General features: G+C 38.1%; 1 protein-coding gene across 1 annotated transcript in view; it reads left to right on the top strand.

The window, feature by feature from the left end:
• Positions 1 to 12,106, top strand: part of AK5 (adenylate kinase 5) — a 95,183-nt gene that overhangs the window by 46,075 nt on the left and 37,002 nt on the right. The window contains exons 6-7 of the mRNA XM_009287269.2: positions 1,510 to 1,600; positions 8,269 to 8,345. Of these exons, the coding sequence (XP_009285544.1) occupies positions 1,510 to 1,600; positions 8,269 to 8,345 (168 nt within the window). The remainder of the gene's footprint in view (positions 1 to 1,509; positions 1,601 to 8,268; positions 8,346 to 12,106) is intronic.

The raw sequence follows: 12,106 nt of genomic DNA, 5'->3' as shown, positions 1-12,106 counted from the left end.
ACCTTGAGGTACTGATGGAAAATTCCATAAGAAAGCAAATTTCTTTACCAGTGACAGAACAGCTTAAGTAATATAGATGATACATAATTCATCATAAGGGATAATGAAAAGAGTGATACTGATTTTGCAATGGTCGGTGTTAGACAAGCAATTCAGTATCTCTCTAAAATTAACTCATTAAGTATCACGCTGTATTCTGAGATAGATATTTGGAAAACAACTTCATCTCTGTAAATGTTAGCTTCTGCAGCAAAGTTCCTAGTAGGGTTTGAATTTCTCTCTCCAAGGCTTTTTCCTGCCCATTATTTTTACCATGAGACAGCCAGGTATTGGCGAGACATCTGGGAAGGTGCTCAACAGTCTTGGACTTGGAAGAAAGCCCACTGAAGTTCATGAGCTTGCAATTGCTAGTGTAATGCTTTTTGCCCTGGGGTTCATTCTGCATCCTAAAACAAATTACACTGAAGATACAGAATGATTGAAAATGGTGACTCTTATACAGGGGGGCATGCACTGAAGGACAGCCATCTGATGTGACCATTATTTGCTTGCTCCTGTAACTTGAGGTTACAGTATTCCCTTTTTCCATAGTAATGTACCTGGCCACAATTCAAGAAATAAGAAAAAATCCAGAGCAACAGTAAAAAAATGTCCAATTTTTTTCCAAAGAAAGCCTCAATAAGTGATGATCTAAATGAATGAAGCTTGATAAATATGATAAGAAAAAACACAAACCCACTGTCAAGCATGTCACCTGGCCGTAAAAAGAACCTGTCAGACAGAGCTGAGAAAAAACTTGGGAGAATCACTATCAGAATTCAGGCAAAAGACAGAATAAATGAAAAAAGTTTAAAATAGTAAGAAATTAATTATTTGCCATTTTAAAGGAGCTTTGCTTTCCTGATTGTATTAATTTATCACTGAGCCAATACACTTTCTGCTAGTGCAAGAGGAAGGAAAGCTTTCTTTTCTGTATAATAGGGCACTTTCAAAAATACTATACTTTTTCCTAAGAATTTTGCTCAACTACCTGAAGAAATCATACACACATACATGTCACAAAAATTGGTTTCAGACAATTCAGAAATAGCTAAAAATTTGTCACTTGCAAATTAAATAGTTAATTATGCTAATCTCTGAAAAGAAGTGACAATAAAGGAATCACATTTCTGGTCTCTATGCTGTCATTTTTTTCAACCATCCAATGAATGAAAATGTAATATGCATTACTAGTTTTACTTTCTGCTTTGGAACTTCATTCTCTGAGCAAGTCAATTTTACTGTAGCTTCTGTTCCTGACAAGCTATTAAAAATAGGCAAAATGGTTTACAAAATCAGTTTTGTTTTCAGCCAAAATTAAAATGATTCATACTTAAATCAATGGACAGCATGCAGAAAAATAGAAAGGTTCCTATCAAGAAGGCTTGGGGTGAGAAGTCATGTTACATGTTGATGTTCAGCCAAGTAGTAAACAGTGTCTGATTACCAACTTTCTTTTTTTTTAAATAGTTTGATGCAGACAGAGATGAAGAAGAAGTGTTCTTTGACATAAGTTCGGCAGTTGACAATAAACTATTTGCAAACAAAGAGGCTGCAGCAGGTGAGTTAATGTAAGATTTAAAGAACCACATTTTTTATACTGCATTTGACATTGGTGGGATGCCTTTTTTATATTCCTCAAGTATGGATGTAGGTACTGTAGCAAAGTCTTGACCGACCTCAAACATTTGCACAACCAAGGGCAAAAATATCTCTTTACACTTGGAAACTTCATACAACCCACCTAACATCTTTTTTATCAACAAGCTGACCTTAAAATACTATGGATAGTCCACTAAACAACTATATAATTAATACAAAAACTTTATAAGTTGATCGATTCCAGTTGTCAGCTATCTCTTTCAGTTCCAGATGATACCTCAGTCTTCACCAGAAATCCAGTCCTATGAGACTGATGATCATACTTCCTCCCTAACAATTGGTACTAATTCTGAAACTGTGTGTGAATATAAGTCAGGCGTTTGGGGGTTTTATTTATTTATATATTTATTATTTGTGCTTACTGAGGCTTGAATGTGTTCAAAGAAAAAGCCTTTGAGGGACAAAGGACTGCAAAAGAATTGAAGCTAAAAATCAAAGCACTGAAAATCCGTAACATCTGTCAGAAATATTTTGCTTGAGGGGAACAGGAAAACGTTCCTTGGTAACTTCACAACTTTTTCAAGATGGCATCCCTGGCTGCATTCCAAGTAGACCATGAGGGTTATATAGGTAGATGAGGTCATAGATGTCATGTGAAACAGCACACAAAAAGAAAAAGAAAATTCTAGGTGAAATGTTTTCCTGTAAAATTTACTAGCTTTATTAAAACAAAGATTAGATATGTATAGCAGAGAAAATCGTGTATCTGATCTCTCCTCTGTTTAAGTCATAGTTTAAGTCATCTACCATAAATTGGCAGACAGGGTAGCTTCAGTTATTTGTAATCGTGAACAGTCATCTGGGGGCTGCCAAGGAAGGAGGAACTGATGAAGGACAATGAAGTTTAGTAGTAGCAATACATCTGTTGTCTCTTTTTGACAAAGGGGGGATTACTTTTTTGTACTAGCAAGTCATTTGCAAAGAGCAGTGCTTCAGGCAGAGAGATTAGGTCATATTTTGAAGATTTGAAAGGGGGTTCCAAGCTAGCTAGCCTACAAAACCCACCCATAAGGCTATTTTTGATAATGTTCAAAATGAGATAAAGATGAATTATCAAGGTGGGGTGGGGGGATTGAGAATAATAAAAAGTGCATTAGCTAAAAAACCAGGTTTCTAGTGGTCAGCTTTGAGGTAAGATGCACACGAGAATAAAGACTACTAGCTTTCTCCCTTAAGTGGCACGCTTACCTCTTTTGTGCTTAGCCTTATTCCTAGAGGCAAGAGATTGATTCCAAACCTAAAATGGCATTCCCACTGTATAGCACTGTATTGATAATTACGTGTGGATTTCCTAATTAAATGAGCTAAGTAACTGAATAGCAAGAAGAGGAAAGAAGTGGCATAAAGGTGCTAGCTCTGACAAACTGATTGACAAAAGCTAAACAATTTGCACAAATTGGTTGTGATTCTGGATGAGTTCCAATCAGTTCCTTGAAAGTCTAATAAATTCCTCACCAAAATAATAGGAGAGCTATGAGCTTTATTAGAAGCCATGCCACAATCATTTAATTGGTGCCTAACCTGAGCACCAATAATAGTAAGGAGATTCGAAGTAGGATTTCTAGAGATCCTATGAGACCAGCTATTTAATTTCTAGAGGTCGCAATTCCAGCATTGCCTTGATCTCACTTTTTGTCTTTTAATCATATCAGTGATATTGCAATATATTTTGGTTCCTGGTGGCTAACGTAAGCATGGTATTTCTAATATTTTCATGCCTCCATATCAATCTAATTCATGTTATACCTGTAAAATCCAGTTGTAATCAACTGTGTAACAATATATGCTGAAACAAAACAACTGAATATTTTTATAGATTAAAATACAATTTTCTTATTGTTGCCTTCTGTGATATGTTAAGACTGTTGCTAAGAGCAACACCTGTCATGAAACTCAACAGTATAAGGTTGCAATAAAATTTATATTAGAAGCATCTTACTGAGAGCAAAATTAAAATGTAATCGTTCTAATGCTAATCAGTCCTTCAGTAAATTATTTCTATTATATTCCACTTGAAATTTATCTTCTAAGCATGTCTTGCCCAAGTGCTTATATACAACATGTATTAATTGAGTTATTAGACAGTGCTTCAGAGCATGCTCCATAACACAGAAAGACATTTTTATTTTATTGAGCTTAAACATGCTATTAAGAGAAGCAACATGTTTCACAGGATACTCTTAGGTTACTTTTATGACAGTCAGTGTTGAACAGTGCAAAAACTATAGTTGTTAAAATAGGAGTGTGGGCATATTTGAGCCAATGAACCATATTGAATATAATTGCTACCAGGATTTGAAATAAGTAACGGATTTAAGCAAGGATTGGAAATACATTAGCTGATTTGCCAAAACACAAATGGTCCAAGGAGCAGACTTAATAAACTCACATGATGGGGTGTAGCTACCTTGTAATGGGAAGTTAAATCAACTGCAGATAAATTTAGACAGATCAGTACAATTTAGTTTCATTGTATAAATGAATCCAGTGAACTGTGAAAAAGCAATGCCTGACATTTGCATTCATGAAAGCTTAAGGATCAACACACTTTCAGAGAGAGTGACACGCACCCAGGCTCAGAACACTGAAATGTTTTATAGGACCAGAGACATTTACGGCCACGATGCCCCTGGGTTCTGGGGTGCATTTCTGTGGTAGGAATCACACACCTGCCCGTAACAGCCATACCCTCTCAGCTTTCCATGACCAATCCTGTGCAATTCAGCTTAGGAGCACCAAACAATATGTAAAATACAGCATAAAATTTAAAAGTACAGCCTCGTGGTGAAGGAATCAACTGAGCACAGCCCCGCACCCCTCTGGGGGCAGGGGAGTCATTCTCCCTGACTGTCAGACCTGGCAGGGGTAGCTCCTGTCAGCGCACCCTTGTACAACTGCAGCCACCCATTAATTCAGCTCGTCCCTCAGGCTGTGTCATTGGGTCCTCTTGGGTTCCTAGCAAGACAAATCTTTATGAATGATGCCTTCAGTGTCAAGATACAAAGCCTAGCAAAAAAAGGGAATGCATTCTAGCTGATCTGCTGTTTCTTTTTTCAGCAGTCTGCTCCTCCCTGGAGAGCTGATTATTCGGTTAACAGGGATTTAATAAAAACTTCCAACTGATTTACTTTTTAATTGTGCAGTACTGTAGCTAATAAAATGCTCTCTGTTTTTTCCCCTAAGGAAAATACAGGGCACATGAAAATGACCACATTTCCCTTACCTCAACTTTATGCATGCACTGAAATTGAGGAAGCCTATTTTAAGTCATAAGAGCACCTTTTCAGATCAGGTGCTTGCAAGCTATTTCTCCATGGCAGTAGAGCTTTCATGCATTTTCTTAATTTTTATTTTTTAACTGTTGAGTTTCCCCTTTTGAAATTGATACAGTTACTCAGATCGTTTGCAATAGGTTCATACAAGCACACAAAGGTTCTAAGTTAACCAAGAGCTGAGATTATCTGGTGGAATGGGGCATCCCTTCGAAAAGAATTAGGGCAGTTCGGACTGTAAGACTTTCCTCCTAATGGTAAACAAGTATTCTTTTTTTTTATAGCCTTGTTCTCACTGTACCAACTTATCAAAGGAAAAACAACGCAACTCAGAAAAGGCAATGAAACTTACTTATGATCAGCTGTTTTGTTGTCAGAGCACGAGATGTGCAGCCTGCAGCCTCACTGAAAGCAGCAGGGCATGTTTGCTTCCAAATGCTTTAACCAATCCTTCTCTTTTCCTTAAGCCAACATTTTGTGTTTCTCCTTTGATAGCTGAACATTGCCACAAGTTTTACATAAAATGTTGCTGATTGAAACTTGGGCTTAGAAAACTGGAGCTGAGTTTTGAATTATCCACTCTTTCTAACACTCTCCCCTTGGCTTTAACCTTGTCAGTAGCTTTGCCTACCACCAGGATTACTGACTCTCAGTACCTTGCAAAGTGGCTGTCTGGTACAATTCTACTGCCACACGTACTAGCGATTAGTTAGTGAGCCTGTTGTCCTCCCCTAGAAGACCTGTTTTAGCAAGATTTAGTCCAAACTCAGGAACATATGCTCCCTCCAACAACAAACTGAGCTGGAGGATAGCAAACTACTCATGCTTATTCATACTGCACCAGGGATATCACAAGTACTCTTATATGTTCCCTCATTACTTTATCTTGCCCTGGGAGTAGCCATTTGCTTCAATTCATTTCTGGTAGGTTTGTCTTCAGGCAATTTGAGAAGGGTAGAGAAGTCTGTATACTGTTTGGTGATAGATGGTTATGGGGTTTGTTAGTTTTCATAGAACCAAGAAAGAAAAGACACATATTTTCAATTTTCCTGACCTTCCTTGAATATACTCTAGAAAGAATCTATGCTTCCCCAAGGAAACTGGTGTCCAAGTTCAAGAAAAAAGGCCTTAAGATGCTTGTCCATATTAAAATTGTATAACCATTATGGCTTTTATCACTTAAGATACATTATGCATGAGTATTCATTTTCAGCCTGACCTTTAAGTTTGCAGCACCATATTTCATATTAACGTTTCTAGCTAAGGATACGTACTGCTCTCTTGGTAGTTAAGTGACAGTTAATCAAATACTTGCACACAAGTGCCTTTAAAAGTGATTGATGTGTCAAGGTAGGCCAGTGCTGATGATGACTGAGGCTTCGTTCAATTATATTATCAACAGTGACACAATGTCAAGAGTGAGATGTCAGCTGTGTAAAATAAATAAAAAATTAAGATTCTCTCAGCAGTTGTAAATCTGTTTGGTTGCATATATCTTTTACAGACAGGTATTTTCAAAAGACTATAAAGTGTATATGCCAGAGAACATGCTGCATATATACATGTGACATTCTATGGTAGCAAGAGTATAATCCCTTTCTGTTATTTTTTTTTATAGCAATCTGATAAAGTATACATAAACTTGGGGGGGGGTGAGTGGGAACGGGACGACGACAACAAACACACCAGCAGATGGTAGACCCATATCTTTCCCTGGTACCTCTTACGTAGTCCAAAGAGTTGCATCAAAGATGAATTTGGCAGCAATTGTAATATGGATTGCAAATTAAGACACCCTGGAATCATCATCTCTACCAAGCAGTTATAGTTTTAGTCATCATGACGTGCAGGTTGCTCTCCTCTGTTCTCTTTTAGTGATGTTTAGTTCACCACCTACATAGATTATTACTCTGTAAACTTTAGAAGCAAACAAAAGCAGGTAACGCATAAATGCATCTGGCACAAATTGAACTGCAAAATCTGTTATTGATAACATTTGTTACAGAGAGCCACCCATACAAACATCTCTAATGGTGAGAAAACAACTCCAGGTCATCAATAGTCTTAAAACCATGTATCCTCAATGCCAGTGCTTGCAGGAACATCATACCAGGTGGAGACACCTGTAACCCAGGTAGAGACACCTGTAACCCGGGAGGGAGGGAGTTGTTTTCTCTTCCTCATCAGTGATCTTGTCTTACTGGGGACATGAGGGCACAAACCAAAGCACATCTTATACTTCCCCTGGCGTTACCTGTTGTTCCCCACATGAAGGTAGTGATTGGACTCACCTGTGGCTACTGGCTAGTTACAATTTTTAGATCTTTGTGTGTCATTACGGTATTTTTGCTGTTCTCATTTTAATAATGCTGTGAAAAATACTCCTGTAGTCACATGCCTATTGGCATTTTAATGTGCGTTGAATACGTGCAGGATTTGGTGTAGGGCTGCACCATCTGGAGGGCACAGGAGACTGTTTCCTTCCTCGTTGCCCAGGAGTGAGATAATCTGAATGGGGTGATAACGCCAGAACATGAATATGATGTCCATGCTACACCCTTCCTATGTTTATATAGGAAGATGATTAGTAGTTTATCCTCCCATTCTGGTGTAGCAATGACTACCCCCCTACATGACTTGTTGAAATACCAAGCCCAATTTCTGTTATCCTGCACCTTCAGCAGTTCAGCTGAAGCCAAACTGTAAAGCTCAGCCAGGTCAAGGTTTCTCAGCAACTGAATTTTGTTATCCCAAGTGCAAGAGGCTGCATGACTTGCTGATCCTGGCACAGGAAAGTGATGGGGAGAAGGGGCAGAGCCACACTGTCACCTTGGAAAGGGGTAGGATAGGAATGGGGACTGTTGCTGCTGGAAGCATGCTGCTTTGGTCCCCCATCAACATCACTCCAGGATCCTTATCTGCTAATCACCAATAGTCAGTATTTCCTTTCTCTTTCCTAAACATGGTTTGTATTCTCCCCTGAGCCAAGATACCTGTGGCAATTTTACAACTGCAAGTCATGGCATGCAGAACATCCTGCCCAATAAATTTGCAGTCTAGCTGAAACAATTCACCATTTAGTATAACCATTCCTTATTAAGATTTGTGATAGCTTTTATGGATGCTTTGAAGGCTTTGTTAATGGAATACCATTCACCCGGGTACTCTAGCACATCTGAATGGTTCCTTAGATCACAGTTTTTGCATACATACAATTGGAAATATTATAGTGTTCCATCACATAAAGTGAAAATTTCCAATCCATTCTGAAGTCTAATTTTCTTTCCTATTTTAGGGCCAAATGAACTTCATTGCAGTCTGATTATGGATTCTGGAGATACTGTTTATACAGAATTTGACTTTGAAGACCAGGTAATTTTATGTATATATGGCCTCTCTCTAGACAGTTTTCTAGTTTATGTACATACTGTGCTATAGAATTTGTCTAACAAGGTGGTGGAACTTTAAGGGTACCTAAGCAAAGGGCTTTTTAAGTGCAATATAAGTAAATTCATGATACGCAGAGGTTGCTTTCTGGTTATGAGAAAAGAGTGACTATTATTGTGGTAGTAAGAGCCCATATCTTCCATTACTGTACATTGCTGAGTTTCCTCTACAAATTTTAAAATGTTGGCAAACATGGCAAATAGGATTGTTGGAATGCACTGTAAGTCTACTGTATATTTAAGAAGAGGGAGTAAAACATTTTTCAAAAGAGAGGCATGAAAGTACAAAAAGTGTGAAATGTAACTAAAACCAAATCAAACATTCTCCCCTTGAAAAAGTGTTTTTAAGAATAAAACAACAACAAATGCTTACAGCATGTTGAAACCAGCCTTTCTACTGATCCCGTTCTATCCACATCTGAAAACTAAATTTTGATAGCGTTTTCCTTGTACATAGGAAGAAAGAAGGCTAGAGAGGGGGGAAAAAAGTTGTATACATCTTTCCTCTCTAATGTTCACCTCAGCACTGGTAAGGCCACATCTGGAGTACTGTGTCCAGTTCTGGGCTCACCGGTACAACATACGGAGCTACTTAAGAGAGTCCAGTGAAGGGCCACTGAGATGATTAAGGGACTGGGCCATTTCTCCTGCGAGGAAAGGCTGAGAGAGCTGGGAGTGTTCAGCCTGGAAAAGAGAAGGCTCAGCGGGGCTCTCATCAATGTGTACAGAAATCTGAAGGGAGGGTGCGAAGAAGATGAAGCCAGGCTCTTTTCCCTGGTGCCCAGTGACAGGACAAGAGGCAGTGGGCACAAACTGAAACACGGGAGGTTCCTGTGTCTTGGATACTGTGCTAAGGACAAACATTACTATTCTTGTTACTGTGCTGTGGATAAGCATTAAAAGAATGACTTATAATTAAAAAAAAAAATGAAAGCCATCTGCCTATCATACCGCCATGCTTAAGGGTGGTATTTTTGTATGTTTTGCTTTCTGTCTTTCACTTTTGCACGACTCCGCTTGCATTTTCTTCACGAAGAACACAAACACTTCTCTAGATTTGTGAGCAGCTTGGCAAAGAATGCTACTTTGTGTTTCTGTTATCATTCAACTAAATGCAGTTGCGAATATTCTCACCTCTTTCCTCATTATTCGCAAAAGATATCTTTTCCTGTGAAATTTTAAAGCTAGTGACAAAATCAGGACCAACAAAACTGAATTTTCGTTCAGTATCATCTGTTCATTCATTGGTTTTCTTTCGCAGTATTCAGTGCAACACTTTATCCTCACCTGCAACATGTTATATGTTTTAGCCCTATTCACTTCTGTTAATTTACGATCCTTTTACTGTTCTTTTTGGCTGTTATTTCAGTTTGGCTTTTTTCAAGCAGACAGCTCGCCTCTGTCTCCAAATCCCATTTTAAATCCCATTCTTTCATAAATCCTTCTTAAAACATTCTGTACCCCAGGAAGCTCTCTTGAGTTTCTCATCATCTTTGTCTTGACTCTGCTACTTCTTTATTGCAGGGTTTAGGCCTTTATGCCCTATAAAGCAGAATGTATATTTAAATCATGTTTGGACTATGTTGATGTTAAATTTTGCATTTTAGTGACATTCTAAATACGTTCTTCTGGCAGACTATGAACACTAAAGAAATTATACTCTTGGTTCATAATGTTTGAAATGCTATTCAAATAATAAGCACAAGTTTTATAGTTACAAAATAAAATTAACAGAAATATATGAAAATGATACTAATTTATGATTTCAGATGATATGGTTCACTGATGATACATTTCACAGTCCATAAAAGCACGGACTGTAGTTTTGAATGAAGGTGCGTGTGGTTCTTACGTGAGACTAAACAAGCCTACAATGGGACCTTATTTGTCAATAGCAAATATTGTTTCTGACAGATGTGGTGGTTAGCTTTTCTCATTATTTTGCCAGACCACCACATTGCCATTCTGGCAAGAGTCCAATACTGTTATTAAACAGAGAAGGAGAAATGAACTAAAAACAGTGCTAAAAACCCTTCAGTCAAAGAGAGATCTAGAAATATGAAGTGGCTGACAATGACTCTCTTCAACTGCAAGTTGATATCTTTGATACTTATTAGTGACATTTTTAAAAATATAAATATTTCTATTACTAATAAATATTTTTATACCCAGTTCATGAGATGCCTTGTACAAATATAAAGAAAATATAAAGGAGAAAGCAATTGCAATCAAAAGCCCTTACCATCTAAATTTTGAAATGGTGCAAGCAGGTATTGTATACAGAAGCAAAGAAGGCAGTGGAGATTACCATAAAGACATAATACCATCTAGCTACCCAGTCTAAAAAACAAAATTAGAAATTACTCTCAGGAAGATCAATAACTAAATTCAGGAGTGAGGAACTGCTCGCATTCGAAACTTGAGCTCGTTTTGACTGTGGCAGTGATTTAATACTCCAGTGATTTACCACATGCTGTTTACGAATCGCGGGAAGCACCAACAACCTTTCCTCAGAGACTCTCAAGTGGAAAAGGAACGCGTGTCTGGATACAAATGTGTCATGCAGTGATATTATTGCATAGGAAATCTGTCATGAGAATGTGGGGGATAAGAAGGCTGGTTTCTAAGCAACCTTACACAGCTGAGCTGCTAGAAACGGCTAGATTTTAGCAGAACATCTTGGTAGTCACTGAACAAGAGGAGCTGGGGGTTAGAGCAGTACACAACATGTACTCAAGACAAAGCCACAGCTGGGGATGAGTATCGCTTGGCACAGCTGAAACGGACGTACACAGATACCTTTGCATTTTCTCATTCTTGGAATGAGCCAGGAAAATCTCCAGTGTAAACTAAGCCAACAAACTAAGCCAACAAAGAAGTATCCGAGTTCTTCAGATGTATGCTACTTCTTCCAGAATATCCTCTCTTACTGGCAGGCAGGAACAAGGAGAAGGAGTGGTGTGGTTCCAGCTACTGAGGTAGTCGTCAGCTCATCTAGGAGTGCTCCAAAATACAGCGAAATGCTTCGAGAAACACTTGGTACCTGTTGTTGAAACAGTGCAAAGCAACACTAACGCAGGCTAAGATCTGGCTTTTCTGGAGGAGTACACAGGGGAAACAATTAAAAATAACTCAGACAAAGCTTGAGCTTTGTATTGTACATTTTATAAATGAACGTTCAATTAAATTCATGTAACTAAATTAAAAGCAAGCTGATTGTTTTCTACCGGCTATGCATGAATGCTTCAACAACTAGAACACTTGTAATCACTAAGTCCCTACAGCATTGAAAGGCAGGGGGGAAATACCCGCTTTTTAAAAATAAATAAATAAATAAAAAATTCTTCAAATCACTGATAACTATTTTTCTGTTTCTCAGATCTGTAGCTGTCAGATTCCGTATTACAGAAGGAATAATCTAGGTTTTTAGAATGACTGCCCAAAATATATTCTTCCAAGAAATAAAAATAAGAGCAGACAGTACCTCTCATTAAGGATGCCTCGTGGAAGGACCAGCCAAAGTTTTACATGGTAGCAATCTCTATAGCCTTTTTTGGAGTAATGATTACACTACTCATGACTTGATTGAAAAACATAAAAGCACAGTAAACCGATAAGTTTCAGATATTCTCACCCATATTATGACATCAGGAATATGTTTTGGGCCACTCATTTTTGGGTGCAACA

The sequence above is a fragment of the Aptenodytes forsteri genome, unplaced genomic scaffold, assembly GCF_000699145.1.
Source record: "Aptenodytes forsteri isolate BGI_AS27 unplaced genomic scaffold, ASM69914v1 Scaffold119, whole genome shotgun sequence".
Taxonomy (NCBI): domain Eukaryota; kingdom Metazoa; phylum Chordata; class Aves; order Sphenisciformes; family Spheniscidae; genus Aptenodytes; species Aptenodytes forsteri.
Note: the sequence above shows the minus strand (reverse complement) of the source record. Positions and strands in the feature narration are given on the sequence as shown.